The sequence below is a fragment of the Podarcis bocagei genome (assembly GCF_964188305.1).
Source record: "Podarcis bocagei genome assembly, chromosome: 5".
NCBI lineage: Eukaryota > Metazoa > Chordata > Lepidosauria > Squamata > Lacertidae > Podarcis > Podarcis bocagei.
In genome coordinates, this window is record NC_138129.1 from 9,320,560 (window position 1) to 9,348,498 (window position 27,939).

The 27,939-nt window shown below is 46.6% G+C and overlaps 2 protein-coding genes across 9 annotated transcripts in view; one reads left to right on the forward strand and one right to left on the reverse strand.

Moving 5' to 3' along the window:
- ARFGAP1 (ARF GTPase activating protein 1) overlaps window positions 1-2,163 on the reverse strand; it is a 34,106-nt gene extending 31,943 nt beyond the window's left edge. For 5 of the 6 annotated variants that reach the window (XM_081196469.1, XM_081196467.1, XM_081196470.1 and 2 more), the window contains exon 1: window positions 1,991-2,163. The gene's annotated coding sequence lies outside the window, so the exon portion shown is untranslated. The remainder of the gene's footprint in view (window positions 1-1,990) is intronic. The other variant, XM_081196471.1, reaches the window with a different exon arrangement.
- A 15,733-nt stretch (window positions 2,164-17,896) lies between these two features.
- The window catches only part of NKAIN4 (sodium/potassium transporting ATPase interacting 4), a gene marked incomplete at its 3' end in the record, with an annotated part of 104,558 nt that continues 94,515 nt past the window's right edge, over window positions 17,897-27,939 (forward strand). The window contains exon 1 of one of the 3 annotated variants that reach the window (XM_081196756.1): window positions 17,897-18,248. In XM_081196756.1, coding sequence (XP_081052882.1) covers window positions 18,195-18,248 — 54 coding nt within the window. In that variant the 5' untranslated portion in view covers window positions 17,897-18,194. The remainder of the gene's footprint in view (window positions 18,249-27,939) is intronic. The other 2 variants (XM_081196755.1, XM_081196754.1) reach the window with 2 other exon arrangements.

A 27,939-nucleotide genomic window follows, 5' to 3' on the forward strand; every position in this document is an offset into this window, starting at 1 on the left:
TTGTATTTCATGCTTCCTCCAATTATCGATCCCTTTGTACACACTTTTTACATCTGCCACACATTTCATTCTTTCCACCATGACCTCAGGATTCTTACTGCTCAGTCAGTCACCTCCATCACCTACCCTATCAGTGTTAAGTTAGAATTTTTTGTTCCGATGTGCATCACTTTACACTTACGTATCTTTTATTTCATTTACTTCTTAAAATTTATGCACTGCTTGATTGTAAAAACAACAACCCTCAAAGAAGTTTACAAAAGCTAAAACAGTAAAATCAAGGAAAAATTACAACACTACCTTAAAACATGCAGAAGTTTAAATACTAAAACAGATTGAAATAACCTCAACTTTCTAATCATCTGGGTAGACTTGTTTAAACAGGAATGTTTTAGTTGGAAAGAGTACAGTGAAGATGCCTGCTTGATCTCAATAGGAAGGAGGTTTCAAAGTGTAGGCACTTCCACACTAAATGACAGAGTTCTTACAAAAATGGAATGGGCATTATATGGAATCTGTAGCTGTGCCGATTTTGCCAATTAAAGTGGTTGACTGGGCACATGTAGGGTAAGGAAACCTTGCAAATAAACTGGTCCCAAATTGTTAAGGGCTTTATATACTAATAGTAACACCCTGAGCCTGGCCCTGTAGCAAATGAGCAAGCAGTGCAGATCTTTAACATCTTACTGCCCATTCACCCAGTATGGAAAGCTCTTTTATTCTTACCGCCCCGAGCAACTTGGCATCAGCAGCAAACGTTTCCACCTCACTATTCACCTCAAACTCCAGTTCATTAAAGAAGACAATTTCCCAAACTGATCCTTGTGGAAACCCTCATCTTACACCCTGCTTAGAAAAGTCCAATTTAGCCAACTGCCTTAAAGCCATTTTTGGCAGTATATATATTTATACATCCCCACCGCCATCATCACCCCTCCGATGTGGGAACAACCTGTATTCATTCCTACTCTCCGCTTCCTGGTTTTTAAGTGGTTACCATCCGTAAAAGGATCCCATCCTCTTGCCCCATGACTTTGAAGCTACACAATGATGGTGAACCAGGCCTTTTGGCTGATCAACATCCCATATCCTTTTAAACGTGTTTGTAGGATTGGGAGGTGTTGGCCGCTTATTGGTTTGATTTGCTCCTCTTCTTGTCTTTATTACACATTTTGTGCTTTAATCTTCTATTTTTATGCTGTTAACCACCCTGAGATGGTTAGGGAAGGCAGGGAAGACAAATTAAATAAATAAAGGAAATGATGATAATGATGAAAGCCAGAGTAGCACAGTGGTTAGAGTGTCCGACTAAGACCTGGGAGACCAGGGTTTGAAGCCCATGAAGCTCTTGCTGGGGCAACATTGGGGGAATCAATTGATGCCTCTCAACCTACCTCACCCAGCCGTTGTTGTAGGGGCTAAAAGAGGAGATAACCACGTAATCCGCCTTGAGCTCCTTGGAGGAAAAGGTGAGGCATCAATGCAATAAATCAAGATCATAATAAATAAATGATGGCGATGATGATGATGAAAGCAGAGCCCTCTATATACCCTCAATTCACAGAGCGTGAGACTCTTCACCTCAAGGTAGCGGGTTCGAGTTCCACGTTGGGGGCAAAAGATTCCTGCGTTGCAGGAGGTCGAATTAGATGACCCTTCGTGGTCCCTATGATCCTGTGAAAAGCCAACCCCATTCACTCACCCCACACACACCTGGGGGGTCAGGAAGCCATTCCCTCCAGAACCCCACCAACACCAGAGTTCCTGAGGTAAACCAGAATTCGAACTCAGGGCCAGAGGGGTTTTTAAAATTATTATTATTATGGAGGGGGAGGGGGATGCCGACCCTCACCCTCGAAGATGAGGATGTGGCCTGAGGTAGAAATGGGGGGGACGCCTCTCTCCCCTCCTTTTCTTCTTCTTTTAAATAATAATAATAATGACGATAATAGCAATAATGATAACTATCTCCTCGGCCCACGGGTTGTACCTGGCGGGTTCAGTGGCGCGGCGGGTGCAACGCAGTCGCTACCAGTCAGTCAAGCCTCTCACCCGGCTTCGGCTTTTCTCCCTCAATGAAAAAAAATATATATATATATTCCCTTCTCTTCTCACAGCGCAGGCGCAGCTTCCGCCATAGCCGGCTACGTTGCCACTTCGCAAGGGGTTCTGGGTAGTCCGAAGGAGGGAGGGCGGAAGCGGAGGGATGTGGGCAGGGCGGGCTCCTGAGGGTCCATCCGCGCGTGCGTGCGTTCGTGCGCGAGAGACGCTTTGCGCCTGCGCGACTCCGCGCGCGCGGCACCTTGTGCCCCACGCCCCCTCCTCCACGATATGCTAATAAGCAGCTCGACGCCGCTCCTGCTTAGAGTCCTAGAGACGCCCGAAAGCCACGGCAGCGCTTGTTGATTGACAGACGCGCGCTGAGGAGACAGAAAGCCGGGAGGGGGAGAGGAGGAGGAGAAGCGGTCGCTGCTGCTGATTGGTTGCTGCGAGCGAGCCGGGAGAAACGCGCTCATTGGAGGAGGCTCGCGCGCTACACGCGTGTTGTTCCAGGAAGGCGGTTCCACACGTGCAGTTGTAGGACCGCAATTGAAACAAAACGGGAGACCGTTATATCCACTCCCGTGTGTTTCAGACGACACTCGATGATACTTCAGGAGCTACCTAATGGTCTTTCTGGCCGTTATTATTATTATTGTTATCATTACTATTGTTGTTGTTGTTATTATTATTATTATTATTGATTTAATTTCTATACCGTCTCTCATCTGGGGATCACAGGGCGGTTTACAACATAAAAACACAAAAATACATAACATAAGAACAAACAAAACCATAACGCCTCACATTCACAGTTTTTACACAAGGTGATAATTGTTAGGAACAATGAAATATACATTTGTTGCCCTTGCATTAATCATCTTTGCAGTTTTGTCTAGTTTCCTCTTCCTTCCCCAGTCTGAGTTGCTCCTCTTGTGCTGAGTTTTAGCTTATAAAGGCGGGGACATTGTCTCTTGAATTTTGTTGAGCATGGAATGCACTGTTGGTGCTCCCATAAATAAGACAATTAAACATTGCTGTAAAATAGTTGGATGTTCTGCATTTAGGCTTCAGAATTTGTTATAAAGGGGGAAATGAAGAAATAAGAGCAACTTTCAGTGTTTCCTAAATGGTCTTGCTGGATTCATGTGAGTCTAAGGGGGAAAAATCTTTTTCTTTTCAAAACTGTCAAGATCTGGTATCATCTTTAGAGCAAGCCAAGTAAGCCATGGTATAGGGCCTCGCATCCTTGATTATAACTGCATTGATAACAACAATTGCACCTGGTCTGAACAAAGACATTGGATTCCTATCTCATTATACATGACTAAGCCATTTCTCACCTTCTCACCCCTTGCCTTTTCCTGTAAGACCTATTACAGTCGTTAAGAGTCGTCAACAGGCTCATCTCAGCTATCTGCCAATCTCCCATTCCCACCACCCTTCTGAGTAATACCCCTCCCCACCTTCTCACTATATAGAAGGGTCTGGCAACTTCTGTTTCAGTGTATCTGAAGAAGTGTGCATGCACATGAAAGCTCATACCAAGAACTAACTTAGTTGGTCTTTAAGGTGCTACTGGAAGGAATTTTTTATTTTGACTATGGCAGACCAACACGGCTACCTATCTGTAACTGGAACAATTGCATTGATTATGCAAACAAAGCTTTTTGCAAGAAGTGCTTTATTTAGTAGTTTTTCATAGTAGTTTTTATTTAGTAGTTTTTCATTTTCTTCAAATATAATGGTTTACCAATTATTTTCATTACCCTACGGAAACCAAACCCAGGGTCTGCACTGGCACCCTTGAAATCTCTTACCACTCAGGAGCTTCTGGGTTGGTGCCTCCGGCAACGGCGGAGTTCCTCTGATCGGGAGGAACTTGCCCCGTGGGAATTTGGGTCTGTACCGCCGCGGCGAAGGCGGAGACCCATAAAAATCACAGGCGGGAGAAGCCTGTGAACGCGGGATTCGGCGGGCACCTTTTGCACCTCCCCTACTCGCGGGGAAACCCGGTTTCGGGGATCCGGAGCGACGTGGGGTGAGCGGTGCAGTGCTTCGAATCGTCTGCTTCTTCCACGGAGTGAAGCCGCCAGCGGCGTAGCGTGGGTTGTCAGCACCCGGGGCAAGGCAGGTAATTTGCGCCCCCTAACCCGGGGCAAGGCAAGTAATTTGCACCCCCTAACCCAGGGCAAGGCAAGTAATTTGCGCCCCCTAACCCCTAACCTGCCGCCGCTGCCAGCTTCTTCTTGCTGCTGCCTGGTCTGGTCTGGTGTGGTTCTCTCCCGCGCTCAGCGCTGCGCTGAGCGGCCGCTGCACTGTCCCTCCCCCAGATAGTCCCTCGTTCTCTCTCCACACTGCACGCCTGGCACCCACCCCCTCCACAGTGGGCGGCGACCCAGCGGCTCGGATCGGATTCGCACAGCCAGCACTGCAGTGAGAGAGAGAGAGTGAGCCAGGTAGGGGCAGAGAGCTGCGAGTGCGAGCGCCCCCCCCGATGTTGCGCCCGGTGCGGCCGGGCCCCCCTGAACCCCCCACACTACGCCACTGGAAGCAGCATAGCTGTTGCCGGAGAGCATTGACTTTTTCCTGTGGACAATTTGACTCCAAAGTAATTACCGTGAGTAGAGCTGAGACGGGACAATCGGATTTTAAAAGTTTAATTTGGCATCGAAACGGGGAGGTTGAAAACAGGAAGTCCGCCTTCCCTACTTGTAAACAGACTGAGGCAAGGAGGCTGTAGGCTGAAGTCTTGGAAAGCCTTTTGTAAAAGCCTAAATTTCCATTGGTAAAGAGTACAAAACCCCCCTTGGAGGCAGGAGAAGAGGGGGGGAAGTTCTGGATTGAGTATGTCTGCAGGAGAGAGTGAAAGGAGATAAAATAAAGCCGCTCTGACCCTGGAAACGGGCTGCCAGTAGGACTGACGTTTTGGAATGTTCATTGACAGCATTTAGAACGTTCCTTGACAACTAGCAAAGGAAGAGAAATACATTGTTGCTATTGTTTCCGGCTGCTTCTAAAAAGGAGTAAAAAGTATCTGAAATCTGAAATTAACTTTGGACTGTATGAGTTGTGTTTAAAGGGGACATTGTTTCCCCCTAGTGGAAATCTCTGAAATTGGTTACTTTATAAGAGCTGGGCTAGGGGGACTTCCAGCTGCAAGATAAGAACTGTGAGACTCTGAGATTGACCTTGAATTTCTCAAGTGTTATGGTAAATGGAAAGGAAAAAAAACAGGTGAAATGTCGACAGAAGAGGCCTTAGTGGTCGCTTTAGTGAAAATAAACGATTCGTTGGAACAGCTTCACAGGAAAATAGACAATCTGGGACAAAAGGTGAACACTAACACAGAAACCATTCAGAGATCGATACAGGAATTTACGTCGACACGGCAAACTGCGGATGAAGTCAGGGAGAAAACCCTTGCTGCTGAATGTAAAACAATACAACTGGAGTGTGAGAGAGCCCCATCCATTCAAAGGCAGTTCGATGTGACATCTGTTATGATGGAACTTAAAGGAAAACAGAAGAATTTGAGGACCAGAGCCCTAGCTGAATTGGGAAAGGAAAGCCTGACAGAGCTTCAGGAGGAGACTGGACTAACATCGGTTGAGAAAGAGAGGCCTTTGGGGGCCAGTATGACCGTCAAAAATGTGAATTCATTTAAGGGTAATTGTGAAGGACGTTGGATTGAAGAGAAGGGGGATTGGGAAATATGGACAAATCTGAAGTTGCTATTGTTGGGCCGAGTCGTTGTGGTGGGGATGAGGGTTGCTGGGATGCCGGGGATGTTGCTTTCGTTTCAAACAGTGCAAGTTTTGGATGGGATGGATTGTATCAGGAGGTGGCAGAGGGATGTTTTTGGAGTTGTTTGGCAGGGCAGGAAGCCTCGAGTAAAACTTAAGATATTGACGGATGCTAAAGAAGGAGGTGGACCTGCCCTGTCAGACCCTTAAACTTTGTTGTGAATCATCTGCTCTTTGCTGGCTGAGAGAATGGTTGTCTCCTGGAAGTACAGAAGTGTTGAATAATGGCAGATGAAGTTGATGGACTAGATAGAATTGGCGGAAAAGACTGGCAAGATCCGAGACCAGGGAGAAGAGTCAGTGGAAGAAGACTGGGAAAAGTCTAAAGATTATTTATAGAAATATTGTAAAATTAATGAATGTTAGAAGAACGTTGGAATGAAGTTATATGGCTTCAGTAGAAATGTTATAAGGAATTAAGTATAAATAGATTAATAGAGTATTAAAGGAAAATAAGGTTAAAATGTGTTAAGATAATTATAAGATAGAAAACAAGGGAAGATGGATAGGAATTGGAATTAAGTATAAATAGATTAATTGAGCTTTAAAGGGAAAAATATGGTTAGAATGCGTTAAGATAATTATAGGATAGAAAACAGAGGAAGATGGAAAGGAATTGCTGAAACAATTAACAGAAGTGGAATACAAAAAGGGAGGTGTGAGGAGGTCGAGGAAATAAGGGAAAGAAAGATAAGATGTTGAAATCGAAATTTTAAATGGTTTTTGTTTTGTTCTGTTTTGTCTTGTTTGTTTCTTTTATTATTATTTTTTATGTATTGTATGTTTTTTTCTTTTTTGGCATTTTTGTAGTGTTGTGCTTAATTTGTTGGAAACTTAATAAATATTTTAAAAAAAAAAAGAAATCTCTTACCACTCGGAGATTGATCTGTGCTGGTTCATTGCGGTTTTGAAATTGCATTTCAATGCATTTTAATGTTCCTTGCAAGCCGCCTTGGAAGGATTTGAACCTGAAAAGTGGGGCTATAAATAATGATAAGAAATAAATACCCGAGAAAGAACATGTGAATGTTCAGGGATTCACCGGAGATAAATGCCAGGAGCATAATCACACATCCGCCGCTAATTTCTTTTTAATTGACAACTTTGAAGTCTGCAGAGGTTTCGCCTAACGGTCACGTCAGCAGCCCACAGGGACAATGCCAAACTGCTCATTTTCAGTGTGTTCCTGTCTTGCATATGCTTAGCTCTGCTGCAGCCTCTTCGTCTTCCTTGGGATACGTGGGAGATTTTACAGTCACTCTCATTCATGCTAATGATGCTTAACATCTGTAGCTGCCTCCTCCTGCCAGCAAGAAGGAAACGGACTCCAAAATATGTGAACACTGGAGGGAGCAGTGAAACATCAGGCACGCGTGAGATGTTCTGCTAAACAGAAACAAAACGTGCTGCGGTTCCAATATATACATTACATTGGAGTGCTTAATTAGAGTCATGTTTCTGGAACTTTGGGGAGGCAAAGTATTTTGTGTGTGTGTATTAAAACTGCAGATGCACTTGAAAATGTTTGCTTCTATGGGGCAGAGGAGAAAGTAGAGCCCCCCCCTTTTCCCCCGCATGCCACCAAACTGAGTGTGCCTAATCATCGGAGGGTTAGATTTGGAGGGACCCAAACTCAGCAGCTGAGTACCATGTCCAGGGGATGCGGGTGGCGCTGTGGGTTAAAGCACGGAGCCTAGGACTTGCTGATCGGAAGGTCGGCGGTTCGAATCCCCGCGACAGGGTGAGCTCCCTTTGCTCGGTCCCTGCTCCTGCCAACCTAGCAGTTCGAAAGCACGTCAAAAGTGCAAGTAGATAAATAGGTACCGCTCCGGCGGGAAGGTAAACGGCGTTTCCGTGTGCTGCTCTGGTTCACCAGAAGCGGCTTAGTCATGCTGGCCACATGACCCGGAAGCTGTATGCCGGCTCCCTCGGCCAATAAAGCGAGATGAGTGCCGCAACCCCAGAGTCGGCCACGACTGGACCTAATGGTCAGGGGTCCCTTTACCTTTTACCATGTCCAGTGCCGCCCCCCCAGGAGAACTCAAGTTTACAGAGTGCCAGCCCCATTTCGCTCTCTTAAATGTTAATAGTGTGGCACTTACTGGAATAATTTCATGGTGAGTGCCAGCACCATTTTTTTCTATTTAAAAAAGTACTGGACCACATCCAATCCTTGGCAAATCCAGCTGGTTTTTTAAAAAATGGTTTGGGTAGCAGCAGGCGATGAGATACAATCTCTGCCAGAGACCTTCTGATTTGCTGCCAGTCAGGTTAAGCAACACTGCACTAGATGGATCAATAGCCTCACCTGGGGCAGATCTACATTCACGGTTTTTAACGCTAAGGAAGGGTTTTGATAACGTATATGGACACATGACATCCTACTTTTAAGGTTCATAATGTGTTACTAAAATGTGACACTAGAGGGCTCAGCAGAGCAACCAGCAGCAGGGAGACAGTGTTTTGATGGGGGGGGGAGGTAAAAAAAATGCTTTAATTAAGAAGTAAGCCCTATGACGGGACGCTGGTGGCGCTGTGGGTTAAACCACAGAGCCTAGGGCTTGCCGATCAGAATGTCAGCTGTTCAAATCCCCGCGACAGGGTGAGCTCCCATTGCTCGGTCCCTGCTCCTGCCAACCTAGCAGTTCGAAAGCACGTCAAAGTGCAAGTAGATAAATAGGTACCACTCCGGCAGGAAGGTAAATGGCGTTTCCATGCGCTGCTCTGGTTCGCCAGAAGCGACTTAGTCATGCTGGCCACATGATCCGGAAGCTGTACGCCGGCTCCCTTGGCCAATAAAGCGAGATGAGCACCGCAACCCCAGAGTCGGCCACGACTGAACCTAATGGTCAGGGGTCCCTTTACCTTTACCTAAGCCCTGTGATGTTTTAGCATGAGATATCTATTATCATTCTAATAACATCAGTGTAGATCCAGCCCCGGTATAAAGCAGTTTCATAGGAATATAGGGTTTTCCCCCCACACTGCAGGAGTGTTGTTTCACTTGCACAACTGGGCTCCCTTCCCCTCCCCGCATGACCTCAGTATCTGCTCCATATCTTTGCAATGATGCTATCCACACATTCAAAGTGCAGAGGTGGGATAGGAAAGCCTGACTCCAGGAGTTACGGAAAAGAACTAAAGCGACACGGGGGCACAGCTTTCAGCCTCCCCTAGGTGGATGGCTATTTTAGCCTCACCTGAGTGCTCCTGCCGTTAGAGCTTAGGCAGGTGGCAATTGTGGAGAGGGCCTTTTTGGTACTGGCTCCCTACCAATGGAACAACCTCCTTAGACGTGTTAGGCCAGCAGTGATGTTTTTTATTATGATTTAGGGAGCAGATGGAGAACTTTTTTGTTTTCCTAGGCAGGTTGTGGTTCTATCTCTTTGTTATAGTCACTCCGTTTTTGCCTTCTGTTCCCACTGAATGCTTTTATTAAATTGTTTGGTTGCAGACTCGTTTTTTCGACAATTAAAACACTGACTATTCTTTTGAAAAAAATATATGAAAAACAGCATGGAAATATTTTTAATCAAGTTAAAAAATGCCTGGGTGAACTTGATGCCAGTCAGGTTTAGCTTGGCCCTGAATAACTCTGTTATTGGCATAGGTCCAAATTAGCAATGCTGATTTGGCTGAACATGCCTCTCTCTCAGACTGAACACTTCATACACATAGCCTCAAGGGAGCACTGTTGGACAGCCTTTCTCATTTCTCTCTCTCTCTCCCCCCCCCCTCATTGTTTTTCCCTCTCATGCTCTGCCTTGGTTAATTTACCAGCCAAGAATATTCATGCACAGTCTGGACAGCTAAATCAGTGGCCGTGATCAAAATTGCCCCCAGTCAATTGGCAAGCGCTGATGCCGCTTTTCCACAGGAGTTATGATTTACAAATTGTCTGGAAAACACACAGCTAGTGCTTGGTTGGTATATTTGCCACAGTTCTTCAGCTGCTCAAGAGGGAGCAGGAAGCACGTTAAGGAACGGCTGTGGGTGTTCCACCGTGGGGTGCCGAAGCCCCCATAACCAAGGCAGTTCATGATGCTATGCACAACATGGGGGGCAATTGACGGGCGTTGCACTTTCTCAACACTCCTTCAGTAAAATATGCCTGGATGGGAAAGGATGTGATAGGCAGGCTGTGACTACAGAGGGCTGCTTTGTACAAACAGTGTCAAATAATATTTCAGGAGGGCAGATTAAGTCTGCTTGCCTTGCGGCTTCCTTTCGCACAAGGAAATCACGTTGGCTATTTTTCATTGGCTTTTCCCACAATAAACAAGCTAAAAATGTGCAGGGCTGATGGACATTTAGAAGAAAAAAGATTTAGAAAAGATCGTAAGATAATGTGAGCCCAGAAGCCCTGATTGGCTGTTCTATGGCACCTGTACACAGGTGTTTTAAAGAAGCATGCCCCCATTCCCATTTTATATGCTGCAAGATATAAGATTGCTGCATAAACCATGGAGGTACTTTAATGCTAAGAGGTGCTAGCTTTCACTGAGTTTCAAGCGGGAAGGCTGATGATTTGGCAGGAGGTATAACAGGGAGAAAAACAGTCTATGACCAGCATTTGTCCAAAGCATCTGTGTGGGTTGTTTCATGATAATCATGCTTCAGGATCAGGTAGATTTCGAATCTTTTGCCCCACATTGGGCAAAAAAAATTCCCACATTTCAGAGGGTTGGGCTGGATGATCCTCATGGTCTCTTCCAACTCTATGATTCTATGATCCCAATTCCCAGCAGTCCCTGCCAGCATGTGCAGGCATCGGGGATGGTGGGATATGCAGTCCAACAAAAGATAAAGGGCCAGAGGTTCTGCCTTATATAATCCTCGGCTGCATCTATTTCCCGTAAGCCTGAAGTTGGATTGTTGTTGTTTAGTCGTTTAGTTGTGTCTGACTCTTCGTGACCCCATGGACCAGAGCACACCAGGCACTCCTGTCTTCCACTGCCTCTCGCAGTTTGGTCAAACTCATGCTGGTAGCTTCGAGAACACTGTCCAACCATCTCATCCTCTGCCGTCCCCTTCTCCTTGTGCCCTCCATCTTTCCCAACATCAGAATCTTTTCCAGGGAGTCTTCTCTTCTCATGAGGTGGCCAAAGTCTTGGAGCCTCAGCTTCAGGATTTGTCCTTCCAGTGAGCACTCGGGGCTGATTTCCTTCAGAATGGAGAGGTTTGATCTTCTTGCAGTCCATGGGACTCTCAAGAGTCTCCTCTGGCACCATAATTCAAAAGCATCAATTCTTTGGCAATCAGCCTTCTTTATGGTCCAGCTCTCACTTCCATACATCACTACTGGGAAAACCATAGCTTTAACTATATGGGCCTTTGTCGGCAAGGTGATGTCTCTACTTTTTAAGATGCTGTCTAGGTTTGTCATTGCTTTTCTGCCAAGAAGCAGGCGTCTTTTAATTTCGTGACTGCTGTCACCATCTGCAGTGATCATGGAGCCCAAGAAAGTAAAATCTCTCACTGCCTCCATTTCTTCCCCTGCTATTTGCCAGGAGGTGTTGGGACCAGTGGCCATGATCTTAGTTTTTTTTGATGTTGAGCTTCAGACCATATTTTGCACTCTCCTCTTTCACCCTCATTAAAAGGTTCTTTAATTCTTCCTCACTTTCTGCCATCAAAGTTGTGTCATCTGCATATCTGAAGCTGTTGATATTTCTTCCGGCAATCCTAATTCCGGTTTGGGATTCATCCAGTACAGCCTTTCGCATGATGAATTCTGCATATAAGTTAAATAATCAGGGAGACAATATACAGCCTTGTCGTACTCCTTTCCCAATTTTGAACCAATCAGTTGTTCAGAAGTTGGATACCTTCAGCTAATTAATGTGATGTGTTTATTGAGCCACCAGATCACTGCAGAGTAAGTGTTTAAGAGCAGGGGGAAAGCCCTTTGGTTTTGCAGGAATCACCATGTTCTTCTCCTTAATTTCCCTCGACAGCCCATGCCTGCCATGCCCTGTGGCTTCATTTTTCAGGAGTATTCGCTTGGAAAAGTCTGAGGATTCCATTACAAGGAAATGTCAAAAACCGTACCCTTTCCCTTATTATTTTCCTTAGCCTTCTTCATCTGTTCCGATTCACAAAATCCCACATCCCATAGAGAGATTTCTTCTGTGCGCGTCCCACTCGCTGTTCTCGACTCTCACAGGGTTGGAAGGATGCGAGTCAACAAACATCATTTTGTTAGAAACCAGCCCTTCCCATCTTCCAAGACTGATACCTTATAAAAAGAAGAAGTTATTTGCACAAACAGGCCCAACACTTCTCTCTGGGGGCTGCTATAAAATGTTTGGGAAACTGCCAAGCTATCAAACACTCAATTCGTGTTAGTGCTACGTGAAACTTGTTGTCTGTATTGAATTACTAGCTGGTCACACTCTGCAGTGTGTCTGCAGTAATGCTCTTGGCTTCTCCTACTGTGTGAGACAAAATCTTCCAACGCTGGCTGTGACAGCTGGCTTTAACATTCCTTTCTTGCAGGGTGTTGGACTTAATGATCCTTCGGGGGGTCCCATCCACCTCTATATTTCTATGATTGTATGATCATATATGATTGTAATGAAACCCCAAAGCAGGATAGCAATCGCTTGACACAATATTGGTGGAATCTACACACATATAAAAAACCACTGTGATAATTTTTTTTAAAAAAAAATTGAAAAATGCATTGCATTTGGCATAGCTCACTATCGCCATCTAGTGTCACATGTGTACAGTGGTACCTCAGGTTAAGAACTTACCGTAATTCGTTCTGAAGGTTTGTTCTTAACCTGAAACTGTTCTTAACCTGAAGCACCACTTTAGCTAATGGGGCCTCCTGCTGCCGCTGCACCGCTGGCTGCACGATTTCTGTTCTTATCCTGAAGCAAAGTTCTTAACCCAAGGTAATATTTCTGGGTTAGCAGAGTCTGTAACCTGAAGCGTATGTGTCAGAGCTGCTTCCAGATCCTAGCTCACAGAGGATCACGCTAGCCAGCGGTCACTTTATAAAAGTCTTTATTGAGTTACAGTTTCCATTCTCAAGCTGCTGCGCGCAACTCTACGTCTTAAGGGTTAGACCGGCGAAGCTCCGTCTGAGTCTCCGCCCCCTGTGCACCAGCTTACTAACCTAGCTTTACTCCACCTTTTCCGCCTGACCGTTCTTCTCTGGGTCCCTCTGCCCCCCGGGGTCTCTTCCTTCCGGGACTCTTCTGACGCGGACCCCCCGGACCCTCCTGTCTCCTTGTGCCGGGCTTTAGGACCTGGCTCCCTTTCCGGGCTGCTTACTGCGCCACCTTCCTGTGCATTTGAACTTGGCGCGCGCGCCCAACCTTCCACTTTCCTCCTGACCGTTTCTTCACTCTCCGATGGAGGTGTGGCCACTCCTGACTCGTGCCCTCCCTCCTGTTGCGAGCTGCCAGCGCTTGATGCCTGGCGCCCTTCTTCTCCCCTGCTCTCTGTTGGTGACGCTGGTCCCGATTTCCAACTGCTCCCCTCTGAGCCCCCTCTGGACCCTTCTTCCTGGGGTGTCCCCCTAGGCTCCCCCCTTGCTCTGGCCACTGGTGCTCCTTTCTGTGAATCTTCTGATTCACTGGAAAGACTCGGAGATCTCGGGTCGTCGTCATCACTCATCTTTTCTTCTGCCTCCTCCCCCTCGCTCTCTGTTTCCTCCCTTGCCCTCGCCTCTGCTCCTGAACCCCTGACAGTATGTAACCCAACGTACCACTGTATATTGCACTTTGATACACATTTAAAATGTTTTATTGTACAACGTCCATTGTAAAGGTAAAAGGTAAGGTAAAGGACCCCTGGATGGTTAAGTCTAGTCAAAGGCGACTATGGGGTTGCAGCACACATCTTGCTTTCAGGCCAAGGGAACCAGCATTTGTCTACAGACAGCTTTCTGGGTCACGTGGCCAGCAGGACTAAACCGCTTTTGGCTCAACAGAACACTGTGACAGAAACCAGAGTGCACGGAAACACCATTTATCTTCCCGCCACACGGTACCTATTTATCTACTTGCACTGGCATGCTTTCGAACTGCTAGGTTGGCAGGAGCTGGGCCAGAGCAACGGGAGCTCACTCCATCGTGGGGATTCGAACCGCCGACCTTCTGATCGGCAAGCCCAAGAGGCTCAGTGGTTTAGACCACAGCACCACCCGCTCCCTATTGAGTCCATTGTATACTATCCCTGCAAGCAAATCAGAACAAATCCTCTTTAAATGGCTTTTGTTGTTTCAATGACCTCCCCGCAAACTTTGTGCAAACAAGTCAGGGTCAATGCTCACCCAGAAGGAACCATAGCCCCACCTGCAATGTGAGAGTCAGGATGATCGTGATTCTGCCGTGCAGGGTTCTTGTAACGATTACCCAAACTACACTTATCCTAGAAGAACCAGTCAAACAGAACTGGGAAAGCGGGGAATGAAAAAAAGAGAAAAGCTCTGCGTGGGTGTGTTGGTCTTCCCGCTAGATGTCAAGCAGCTGAGCAGCAATTGGGTTTGTGGGGTTTTATCCATGACTGCGTCTGTCTCCTGCACAAGTCTCCACTTGCCATTGCCATTGTAATCAAGCCATAAATGTCACTCCTGTGCCAGGTGAGGAGACCTGAATTCTTATGGGCTTCAAATGGGGGGATGGATTTTTTATTCTCCCTGCCACTTTCTCTTCTCTTTTATTGCTGTTTGCTGATTTTCAATATCCAGCCAGCTTGAATTAATCTTGTTGTGTTAGCCTTTTGGGGAGCCTTTGCTGAAAGGAGGTGTGGAAATCAAATAGCAAGACACGTGTGAATGGGCTCCTCAGCCCTGTTCCTGTGGCTGTAATTTAACAGTTTTTAATAATGCATTTCAAATTGTTGTATAGAGTGGGGAACAACTCTTGCCTCATGTTTTCATTTCTGCTTTACATTTCTCCTTTGTGTGTTCCATGTTCCGTTTGTCATTTTGATGGGCAAAGGCATCTGAATTATTTTATTTTTCTGCTCTTTTATACTCCTGCCATTTGATATACAGGTATCTCCTTTCTCTGTGTCTGACTCTTCCCTATCTATTCATTTCTCGTAGCCCACTGGGTGTATGATTCCAGCAAGTGTGTTCAATTTAGTTTGATGTTTTAATAATCAAATAAAAAGGTATCACCTCCCTTCTTGCTCTTTATTGCTTATCTCTCTCTCTCTCAAAATATATTTATTCAGGAAATGCAAAGGGGTTTACAGCAGAGATGCTATGCTCAGATTCTCTGCCACACCATCAATTTTGCAAAAGGGAAGACTGCTTCATCAGTCATGATTCATGAACGTAAGTAAATTTGACATTTCTATCCCATGAGCTACGGTGTGATCCAAGTACTACTGTAGGTTTCATCAGTTCAGGCAATGGAAAGCCCTGGCAATTCAAATCAGGAATTCCTAGAATCACAGAACCACATAACTGTAGAGTTGGAAGGGACCACGAGGGTCATCTAGTCCAACCCCCTGCAATGCAAGAGACTCCATCTCCTCCGAATATTGCGAAAGAACAATGTCAATCAACATTTGATGATCTCCTTCTACCGGTCCACAATAGAAAGTGTCCTTTCATACTGCATTATTGTGTGGTACGCTGGTTTGACACCAACTGATAGGAAGTGCCTACAGAGGGTGGTGAGTACAGCACAAGATATTATGGGCTGTACCGTGAATCCACTGGATGACATTGCAGAAGAACGTTGCCTCAGGAGAGTGAAGAAAATTCTCAGGGATGATTCACACCCTGGCCGGCACTTTCTTGATCTCCTGCCCTCAGGCAGAAGATACAGAAGCATGATTATTCGCACCAACAGGGTAAAGAACAGCTTCTATCCATGGGCTTTTAGGCTGCTGAATGAAAAGATCACAACAGGGCAACTGACTTTCGGGTTTGGTGTGTGTGTGTCAGTAAACGAGGTGAATTAAGACTAAGAGCTGAGTGGAGGGTGCTCGTATAATCTCACTGTATAGAAGTTGTACAAGTGACGATAAAGTATTTCAAATTTCAAAGACCACTACCTGGTAAAAGTCATCATGATGACCCTGATGCTGGGAAAGATGGAGGGCACAAGGAGAAGGGGACGACAGAGGACGAGATGGTTGGACAGCGTTCTCGAATCTACCAACATGAGTTTGACCAAACTGCGGGAGGCAGTGGAAGACAGGAGTGCCTGGCGTGCTCTGGTCCATGGGGTCACGAATAGTCGGACACGACTAAATGACTAAACAACAACAACAATATGCTATATGGTAATTTATGGACCTAATAGGTATCTAAAGCTATTTGCACATTGAGAATGTAGGCACCCTATATATAGAAATGAGCAAACTAGGGATATTTTAGGGAGCAGACTAGCAGGTGGGGCCCATTACTTACATCATAGGAGCCTACACAACACAAAACACTGTTGCTGTATGTAGGTTTTTGTTTTTTAACTTATATTTTGGAAATGTGCATCCAGATTTTTTCCCTTTAAATTTTTTGGGGGCCCCCAAGAGAGTGGGGCCCTAAGCTATAGCTTGTTTAGCTTATACATAAATCCGGCACTGTGCTGTGGTCCTTTCCAACTCTATGATTCTGTGATTCTATGGTTTATCATGGCTAGTTTCTATTGATATCCTTATCCTTCATGATTTTGTCTCATCCTCTTTTAAAGCCATCTCAGTCAGTGCCCATCGCTGCCTCCTCTGGGAGCATAGCAGCCATCTCTTGGGGCCAAGATCCCTTCTCCCCCCCCCATAAAATATTTGAGGGTACCGCCCACCCCCTCCAAAATCTATGGGCATTCAAATGATGTGTGTGTGCTGTGTCATGTGACTGATTATGTGGAGTGGGGCTTACCCCCCCCCCAATATTTTTTTCAAGTTGCCCACCCCTCACGTTTGGGAGCAAATTCCATCCTAGTCCAACATTCAAACCCCTACACCACACCAGCTACAAGAAAAGGGCAAAATACATTGCGGCTTACTTGGAGGCTGTCAAACTAGTTGTACAACATTAGTTTGTACAATTAAAATGACAACCATTGCTATTGTAGACATAGTTTCAATTCAGTTTTTATGCATACACACACACACACACACACTGCTTTTTTTCAAATAGAAATGTTTACAGGAACTCTCATTTTCCTACGCGTATTTCCCTCCCTGCCCCACTATGTTTTCCTATGCGTATTTAAATACTGCCCCTCAATGAGGCCAAACTTAAATTCACAAAAAGTTTAGGGGTATGTGTACCCCTGCTTCACCCCATAAAAAGCACTGTGTGTGTGTGTACATATACACATATATTTCCATACATATGTTGTTGTTGTTTAGTCGTGTCCGACTCTTCGTGACCCCATGGACCAGAGCACACCAGGCACTCCTGTCTCCCACTGACTCCCGCAGTTTGGTCAAACTCATGCTGGTAGCTTTGAGAACACTGCCCAACCATCTCATCCTCTGTCATCCCCTTCTCCTTGTGCCCTCCATCTTTCCCAACATTAGGGTCCTTTCCAGGGAGTCTTCATGAGGTGGCCAAAGTATTGGAGTCTCAGCTTCAGGATCTGTCCTTCCAGTGAGCACTCAGGGCTGATTTCCCTAAGAATGAATAGGTTTGATCTTCTTGCAGTCCATGGGACTCTCAAGAGTCTCCTCCAGCACCATAATTCAAAAGCATCAATTCTTCGGCGATCAGCCTTCTTTTCCATACAAATATATAGCTCTAATTCTGTTTCATTGTTTCTTAACGGTTATTTCCCTCCCTGCCCCACTATGTTTTTAGCTGTTATTATTTTTACCTGTAAGCCGCCTAGAGTCCCTGTCAGGGGGGAAAGGCGGGGTATAAATGTATTATAATAACAGTAGTAGCAGCAGCAATTTAATTGCAATTAAAATGCAAACCAGAAGACAATGGGGGCCACTCTCGTCTCTGCGAGGCAGCTTCGCAACCAGTCCCGGGGAAGGTGGCCACCTCCGCGTGGCATGGCCCTTTTAAGAACCCACTCCCCCCCCCCACCCGCGCTCCCAATCTCCCACCCACTCATCCATCCATCCAAGGTGGAGGTTCCCTGGCGGGGGCTCTTTCACAAAGCGCCAGGAGCACCTCCCTGGCTGCTCGGAGCAGCTGTTAGCTCAGCTCAAGCCCGGCTGCTTCCCAGGGTGGGGGGGGGGGAGGAGGAGGAGGGGAAGAAAAGAAGAAGAAGAAAGTCTGGAAGAAGGACTCAGAAGCTTTGCGGGTTTTGGAGTCTCTTCCTCTCGCAGCGCAGCGCCGCTGAACTTGGAGATGGTAGCCGGGAGGTCGTGGTGAGGCGCTCCCTTGGATGAGGCGCCGGCGGGGTCCCCCAAGGCTCGGGAAGGATGGCGTGCTGTACGGGGCGCTGCACCCTAATTTTCCTCTGCACTTTACAGCTGGTAAGTGGAAGCGGCTGGCGCGCTGGGGGAGAGGATGCTCCCGGCGAGAACTCCTGCCTCCGGGGTGGTACCCAGGCCATTGTACAATCAAGGGTGTCGCTGGCGGAGTTTCGTCTCCCTTTTGGGGAGCGTCGCATGGAAACAGGTGAAGCGGGATTCTTCGATGGACCACATAGCTCAGTGCTGTCTACACTGGCTGGCAGCAGCCAGGAAGGGGGCTGGGCAGTGGCAGACCCACATTTTTGGAGTTCTGAAGCTGGAACTGGTAAAGTGGTCCCTTTCCCAACCAGGTGCGGGTCACCACTGTTATCGTCTTCGGTGGGGTTGTCCCATGACAGATCTCCACTTTTTAAAAACTGCTAGATCTCAGGTTTGGATTAAAATGGCTGTAGTGGATTGTTTCGCATGTCAGAGTCACTGGTGTGAATAATAAAAAATGTATATTAATCAATGTGGATTAAAGTCGCTTCTGGGGCCCCTCTGGGATCAGGGCTCCTGAAATGTAAGGTTTATTAGTTTCCTAGTAGATCCATTCTCGGGGTGGTGGTCCTCCCCCAGCCTTACCAGGAGATACTGGGGATCCAACCGACGATTTTCGGCACGCAACGAATCAGCTCTGCCAATGAGTTGCTTTCCTTTCCGCATGCCTTTTGAGTCAGTTTGTTGAATTTCTAACCTGCCCCACTTCTTGGGCTTAGGGTTGAGTGCAGCCTTCTTATTTTCCCTAAATGAAAGCAATAATATTAAGAACAACAATAATAGGATAATTCCTGTCTTCTCAGCTGCCCTCACTTTTCTCTCTAAGTTTGCCTTGTGCATCCAAAGCATGTCAAGTTATCAGCCTGGTGTGCGGCACCTTGCAAAGTGTTAACAGTTCAAATTCCATACAGTTTTAGTGACCTGTGTGCCTTGCAGCCATGGGTGTGATGGTGCAACTCTGACCCCTTCAAAAGGCTGCCTCCAATTAATCCGGAATAACAGCCACCTCTTTCTCGAAGTTGCTCCAAATTTGTTTCTGTGGATTAGGAAACTGGATTCTGACATAGGAAGCCGTGTCATTACAATGGCTTCAAGTGGATTAGTTCCCCCTTAACACGCTTTTAAGGCAACTTTTAACATTCCCTCCCATCGTGGTCACTGAAGAGCAGTGAAATAAAAGCAGATCTCCCTTTTGTAGGACTGGAGGAGATTCTAATTCCGGTTAGTGATGGTCCAATTTATCACTAAGGTTCATGCTGTTCTGGATTAATTATGCCACAGGTCTTGTGTATATGGCAAGCATCTAGGCAGGCAGACAGACAAGCAAGCAATAGATAAATCCACCCTTGCAGATTCTGTGCACAGTGGTTAAAATGTTGTAAAAAAGCTATCAAATCCCTGGTAAATCATTTCTGTACATACCACCGAAAGTCAATCCTATAGCCTCTTGCATTTTTCCTCCATCTGCCTTTCTCAGAGGCGAAAACTGCACAGCATGAAGAGACATTAAAAATATTCAGGATAACCACAAACCAGAAAAATTCTTGCATGCCAGGTGAGGTCCACATCACTGTTGACATGCGCTTAAGCTGGTTGTTGAGTGGCCCTACAGAACTAGTGGCTTTCAGAGACAATTTGGCTTCCTAATTTTTTTGCCTTTTCACCCCACTTCTGCCCTGTTCCAAATTACGGATTGCTACATGGAAACCCCAAACCTGGTTCATTTTGTGTGTGCACGATAGAGAAAACTTTCCATTGCTTTCAGCTCTGAAAGGAAAGGGAGGCCACACAGACAAAAGACACCTGGCTGCCAAATTCTTTCAAAAATCCTTATCCTTGAAAACTGGGTTTTCAACAGCTCCAGAAACGACTGCCTTTGCATCCACCTCGTTTTGGTAATAATGTGCTCGTGCTGTTCGCTGTTGTGACTTACAGATGTTTTTCCGTCCAAGTTTTAAAATGTAATTTATTTATTTTTTTGATGGAATCCCCGTTTCCCTTTCTGTTGGGGAATAGGAGAGGTCTTGGCTATTCCGCTTGATCTGAAACTGGAATTGGAACAGCCAGGCTTCACCCCCCACCCCGCTATCCAAGGGGAACTGCTAAAGTTCCACACATAGTCTCTGGAATAGTCATGATGAGCAAAACTGCCAAAGGTCATAATTTATATTGAGTAGCATATAAGGCTCTATTGAGTGTGCTAATTCTTTTTCCCTGCTACAGCATGTGCTTGGCCAGTGAGCTGGGATGTCTGCCAGCCTGAAACAAACAGCTTAAAGCATTCTCAGCGTTACAGATTGCAAAGTACAGTTGGTGGGGGATTTCGTCTCTCTCTCTCTCTCTCTCTTTGAGGGCAGGGGGACAAATTCTTGTCTGAACTGTGCATGGAGAGCAGCTCTCTGTTGAAATAAGGCTCCCACCCCACCCTTTCAGGCATTCCACATACTTGCCCAGCACTGGACAGCGATAAACAAAGGTTTGGCTGTTTTATGATTGTCTGCGGATTGAGCTTGTAGCTGGAAGTTTCCCTACATGTCAATTTCTAATAGGAGACAGGGTCTTTCTCGCCTTAAAAGGGCAACGCGCTCCGTTTGTTTCATTGTGAAGTTGGCACTGCTCCTCCAAATGCGCTTCGTTTTAAAAAGAGACTCTTTAGGTCTTGCTTGGGAAAAGAGGGACGTTAAACAATCAGGTTGTAAACTAACGTTAGGAAAGGTTTCAGCTGAAATAAGGTGCTTTCGGGGATTAGAAGCGAAGAGGAAGTTTTAATTGGGATTGAATTTATGCTGATGGGCTGGTGTCTTCCGTTGTTCATCGTCACCAGTGAGCTCAGGCGGTTTGTTCTTTTTGAAAACTTTAAATACTGATATAAAATTTGGGTGTTTGTTCAATGTAATCACTATATTTCTGCAGAAAAGTACACACGTTTGCGTTTCATGCATTGAAATCAAGAACTAGTGCTCACTTTAGTGAGTTGTATATATATATTTATTTATTTTTAAGTGCATGTTTATCTTGGCTCATCTTGCTGTTTAAATATCATCGTTGTCCTTTAATATGCACTTTTGCATCACTGGGGCTCTTCTTTAATTCCTTCCCCACCCCCCAGTAATTATTGTCGCTGGCCTTCACTTTTGACAAGCGTGGGAGTTCTCTGGTATCCAAGATACTGAAACAAAGAACCTCAGGCATGTTTTATTTATTTATTTATTTTGAAGAGAGGGAGAGGGAGAGACCCTCCTCCCCCTTGAAGAATCAGCTTGCTCATTTTCCCTAGCCAGTTTTGGATGCCATCGCCTTAGAGACTTCCCACGGCATTTGCCTCGGCGAAAACGGAGAGGTAAAAAAAAATGCAAAGTTGGGGGGGTTTCTAAAGCACGCTATCTAGCATCCCTGCCCATGCCTCCCACCCGCCCACCCCACATTCTCCCCCTGCTTTCTCTCCGAAGAGTGAGATCACAAGTTATTGGCGAAACTCCCAGTGAGTTACTGGGTGAAACGATGAGATTTTGCCTGGTCTGTTTCCAATTGCTCTGGTTATACTGTGTGACATCATGCATCTGGCCAGCGATGGAACCTAATGGGCGCCATTCAGCACATGTTGATGGACCCTATGAAGCATATAAAAAAGGAGATGTCCATACCCATTCATAAAGTATAATGAGATGGACCCCTTTTTGTTCATCGCTGTGGCTTTTTTTTTGCTGACTGCTTTGAATTTGTGGTGCCCCATTGCTCTTCCCGGAGAACAACGCTGTGAAATCACTTGAGCCAGCGGGGAGGTTGGGTGCTGGGCAGCACTCTGTTAATGGTTAACTTCCTTGGCACCCCCCTCCCCCAAAACACAGTTCTTTCCACCTCCCCTCCTTGCCTTTTTCCTGGCAGGAGACTCTGCAAGTCTTTTTTCTCTCTGTCTCTCTCTGAATAGTTTCCCTTCTGCATTTAGGTCTCCTTTGAAGAAGCTTCCTATTAGTATTACAGGAGCTAGCACTCTTCACCCCTCTGGTCCTTAATGGGTTTTACTGCTTCGGCAATCAGCTTCACAGCCTCCTCATTGTTGCATTTCCCTTTTTTTTAAAAAAAAAAAAACCCACCCCTCCTAATTCCTGGTCTATACATGTACAAGAATGAATGGGTGCTATGCCTCTTCCGGTAGGGGTGCATCTGGCAAGGCAAGCTCCATGTGAGTCCACCAAACTTTCCTAGGTTCAGGAGAAGGCATGCTGTTGGCGAGTGCATCTTTTATTTATTTATTTTTTTAAAAGATATTTATTTAAAGTTTTTAAGATATAACAAGAAAAAAGAAAAATAAACATACAAAATAAAAAACAGTTAAAAACACACATTAATTTTCAATAACATAACTTCCATACACTTATTTCCTCGGACCTCCTCATACCTCCCTTCTTTGTATTCCAGTTCGATTTGTTAGTTCAGCAAATCCTTACCATTTAACTTTTACCCATTTGTGAAACCTCTTTTTTTCATATCTCTTAAAGCATTACAGCTGGAAACCGCTTAGTTTCTATCCAACATCCTTCTAACATTCATTAATTTTACAATGTTTCTGTAAGTAGTCTTTGAATTTCTTCCAGTCGGCGAGTGCATCTTTTAATCTGGCAAGAGAAGCTCACTTTGAGGTCAGCGGAAGCCCATCAAACTTCTCCAGGTTCAGGAGAAAGACAAATGGTCTCCCTGTTATCAAGCTGAACCTTTGATACACTCAAAAAGCAGCAAGATGTCTTTATAGAGCAACATTGGAAAGGACACCCCCTGCCCCAAGTTGGGGAAGGAGCAGGGTGGGTGGCAAGCACAGATTTCAGAAGGCAACCAAGGCTAATCCAAAATCAGTGGAGCTTTGTATATAACTTTTGCAAGAGATACATAGGAAGCTGCCTTCTACGAAACCAAACCATTGGTCCCTCTATCTTAGTATTGTCTATATCGGGGTGGGGGGTCTTTTCTGCAAGCTGCCAATCACTTGTTGCCATAGTGACATCAGTTGACGCTGTGCTTTGAAGTCCCAACTGCTGGGACTTCAAAGTGCAGCATGGGGCTGTTTGAAAGCGCTTTTGCAAACAGCCCCACCTTGCTCATTGACCTTCTGAAAACCAGTATAAGCAGCAACACGGTGTTGCTTGCAAAAGGGCTTTCAAAAAGCCTTGCCTTGAGCTTTGGGTGTGTGTGTCTGTTCTGAACTTGGGAACAGGTGTGGGCAGCCAAGCTGAGCAGGGTTGCACTTTCCACTCACCAGCTGGTGAGCAGAGTCTGCAAACCTGCCAACTCCAGGGCTTTGTTTCACCAGAGCATTCCCCACATTCCATCCAGGCGAAAACACTCAAGGAGGCTGTGAAGCAAGGGATGTTGCCTGGAGGGAGGGAAGTGTAGGCTGGAAGGAATTCCAAGGGTAACATAGAGAGGCCTGGAGGGCTGCATCCAGCCCCTACACCTGAAGTTTCTCAACCCATCTGTACTGCTGAGATTGCAGGACAAGGCCTGTATGATATGGAGGAGAATTTTTCCCTCCACCTAGAAACCTAGATATCAGGGAGAAGGCGTCTAACCTAGTCTTTTCTTGTCACACTAGATTTTTATGAAAAAGGAATTCTGCCCACCCTTACAACACCCCAGTCCAGTGGCGTAGCGTGGGCGGTGCAGGGGGGGGCGGCCGCAACATCTGGGGGGCGCACGCTCGCACTCGCAGCTCTCTGCCCCTACCTGGCTCACTCACTCTCTCTCACTGCAGTGCTGGCTGTGCGAATCCGATCCGAGCCGCTGGGTCGCAGCCCACTGTGGAGGGGGTGGGTGCCAGGCGTGCGGTGCGGAGAGAGAGCGAGGGACTATCTGGGGGAGGGACAGTGCAGCGGCCGCCCAGTGCAGCACTGAGCGCGGGAGAGAACCACACCAGACCAGCCCAGGCAGCAGCAAGAAGAAGCTGGCAGTGATAATAATAATAATAATAATAATAATAATAATAATAATAATTTATTATTTATACCCCGCCCATCTGGCTGGGCCTCCCCAGCCACTCTGGGCGGCTTCCATAAAAACCAAAAATACAGTAAAATGTCACACGTTAAAAACTTCCCTGAACAGGGCTGCCTTAAGATGTCTCCTGAATGTCAGATAGTTGTTTATCGCTTTGACATCTGCTGGAAGGGCGTTCCACAGGGCGGGCGCCACTACCGAGAAGGCCCTCTGCCTGGTTCCCTGTAGCTTTGCTTCTCGCAGTGAGGGAACCGCCAGAAGGCCCTCGGCGCTGGACCTCAGCGTCCGGGCAGACTGATGGGGGTGGAGACGCTCCTTCAGGTATACTGGACCGAGGCCGTTTAGGGCTTTAAAGGTCAGCACCAACACTTTGAATTGTGCTCGGAAACGTACTGGGAGCCAATGCAGGTCTTTCAAGACCGGTGTTATATGGTCTCGGCGGCCGCTCCCAGTCACCAGTCTAGCTGCCGCATTCTGGATTAGTTGTAGTTTCCGCGTCACCTTCAAAGGTAGCCCCACGTAGAGCGCATTGCAGTAGTCCAAGCGGGAGATAACCAGAGCATGCACCACTCTGGCGAGACAGTCCGCAGGCAGATAGGGTCTCAGCCTACGTACCAGATGGAGCTGGTAAACAGCTGCCCTGGACACAGATTTGACCTGTGCCTCCATGGACAGCTGTGAGTCCAAAATGACTCCCAGGCTGCGCACCTGGTCCTTCAGGGGCACAGTTACCCCATTCAGGACCAGGGAATCCTCCACACCTGCCCGCCTCCTGTCCCCCAAAAACAGTACTTCTGTCTTGTCAGGATTCAACCTCAATCTGTTAGCCGCCATCCATCCTCCAACCGCCTCCAGACACTCACACAGGACCTTCACCGCCTTCACTGGTTCTGATTTAAATGAGAGGTAGAGCTGGGTGTCATCCACATACTGATGAACACCCAGCCCAAACCTCCTGATGATCTCTCCCAGCGGCTTCATATAGATGTTAAAAAGCATGGGGGAGAGGACAGAACCCTGAGGCACCCCACAAGTGAGGGCCCAAGGGTCTGAACACTCATCCCCCACCACCACTTTCTGAACACGGCCCAGGAGGAAGGAGCGGAACCACTGTATAACAGTGCCCCCAGCTCCCAGCCCCTCAAGACGGTCCAGAAGGATGCTATGGTCGATGGTATCAAACGCCGCTGAGAGATCCAGCAGAACTAGGAAACAGCTCTCACCTTTGTCCCTAGCCCGCCGGAGATCATCAACCAGTGCGACCAAGGCAGTTTCAGTCCCATGATGAGGCCTGAATCCCGACTGGAAGGGATCCAAATGGTCCGCTTCTTCCAGGCGTGCCTGGAGTTGTTCAGCAACCACTCGCTCAATCACCTTGCCCAGGAATGGAAGATTTGAGACTGGGCAATAGTTGGCCATCGTGGCCGCATCTAAAGATGGTTTTTTAAGAAGCGGTTTAATAACCGCCTCTTTCAGCGGGTCTGGGAAGGCTCCCTCACGGAGGGAAGCATTCACCACCCCACGAAGCCCATTGCCCAGTCCTTCCCGGCTAGCTTTTATAAGCCAGGATGGGCAAGGATCCAGGAGACAGGTGGTTGGTTTCACTCGTCCAAGCAGCCTGTCCACATCCTCGGAGGTAACAGATTGAAATTGATCCCACTCAACAGTGGCGGCAGGTTAGGGGTTAGGGGGCGCAAATTACTTGCCTTGCCCCGGGTGCTGACAACCCACGCTACGCCACTGCCCCAGTCTCACACTTGAGGTTTCAAAACAGATGCAGCTATGCTGGCTTTTCCATGCTATCTTTGCAGAATATTTCCTGCCTTATTTGCAGGTTTTCTACCTGCATGGAACTGTTGGCATGCAAAGTTCCATTCCAAGGTGGTATAGCCCTACTAGAAGGTTGTACCAGCTCAGAAACCACACACACACACACACTTCAGAACCGTCACCTTTCCTCTGGGTTGCATCCTGCTGCTCAGCTCCCCAGCTCCATCCCACTTGATGTCTTCTCATTTGAGCCAAGCCATGGATACATTTGCTTCTTAATTGATGCCTGCTAATGGTTTCCTTTGTGCAAAAATAAATAAATAAATAAATAAATAAATAAAAAAGTGGGAGGAGGGAGGAACAAACCCTCTGGATGGTACATAATCCAGACTTAAATGGACTGAGCCTACGGACTGCACTGACTGCATGACCCCCTTTCTCACAGAAGGTCCCATCTGCCACCTTCACTCCAGGCTCCCCACCATCCATCTGCTTGGAAACCAGGTGCCTATGAGCACAACAGCATCACGTGGGATGTTTGGAGGAAAAAAATGGGGTGGAAAATCCCTTGCTACTAATCATCAGCACACACAAGCACGGTTTTTAAATAAGCAGCAGCTTTTGCAAATTTGGCTACAGTAAAAAAGAAAAAGAAAAGTACACCAGAAGTAGATTTTGTTACGCACATATAACTATAGTTGGAAAATGAACAGGCGTATTATCATTGGCAGCTAATTTTTGGTCTTTCTGTAATGGTAAGAGACAAATGTGGTGCTGTGTTAATTCCGGGTTGCAGACCATGTCCAACACCAAATATGCATGTTGAGTCAGGCTGAGGGTATGCAAACCCCCTACAGGTCTGAAGTGTGGGGTTGCCTCTTCCAACACCCCAGAGAATAGGAGGACATAGGAAGGTGCCACATTCTGAGTCAGATCATTGCTCCATCTAGCTCAATATTGTCTACTTTGACTGAAAGTGGTACCCCAGGGGTTTAAAGCAGAAGTCTTTTCCCAGACCTAACTTGGAGGTGCTGGGATTGAACCTGGGACATTCTACATGCAAACAAAGACTCTTCCACTGAGGATAACATGACTGGGGGCGCCACATGTCTCATGTTTGAAGGGATGTTCTGCCCAAGACCAATTTAAAGATACGTGAGCATAAGATGGACAGCAAATTAAGTAGGCACACAGGTCATTTCCACCATGGTGAGATGGATTGTTGTTGTTGTTGTTTAGTCATTTAGTTGTGTCCGACTCTTTGTGACCCCATGGACCAGAGCACGCCAGGCACTCCTGTCTTCTACTGCCTCCCGCAGTTTGATCAAACTCATGCTGGTAGCTTCGAGAACACTGTCCAACCATCTCGTCCTCTGTCGTCCCCTTCTCCTTGTGCCCTCAATCTTCCCAACATCAGAGTCTTTTCCATGGAGTCTTCTCTTCTCATGAGGTGGCCAAAGTATTGGAGCCTCAGCTCCAATGGATGGATAGCATTTCTATTTAAATTATAGTAATTATTTATGCCTTTGCACCTATACATATAAACTAGCCCAGGCAACGTTTAGGGACACCTGCACCCTCTCTTTCAGCAGCGTGCAAAAAAAGAATTGCAAAGATAATTATGCTTCCTTGCATGCATTAGGGTGCTAAAAGAGCAGTGCTCAAGGAACTTCTTGGTTCATATAGCTCAGGTTCTCATCTATCGTGATGCTCCAGCTAGCAGGACTAGACCAGCCCTGCAGATGGGAATCAAAAATACATTCCTCTTGACGGTATGGAATGTAAAGGTAGAAGAATCCTGGCAGCTGTCCATGGATATTGGGTGCTGATGCCAGGCCTAGGTTTACATTCTGTGCAGCTAAAGAGAAAAATGTGCATTCTACACAATGCACGGCGGGGCATTGTGGGAAATGAACATGGCAGTCCCCATTTTAATTGCTGGCTGTAAAGGGAG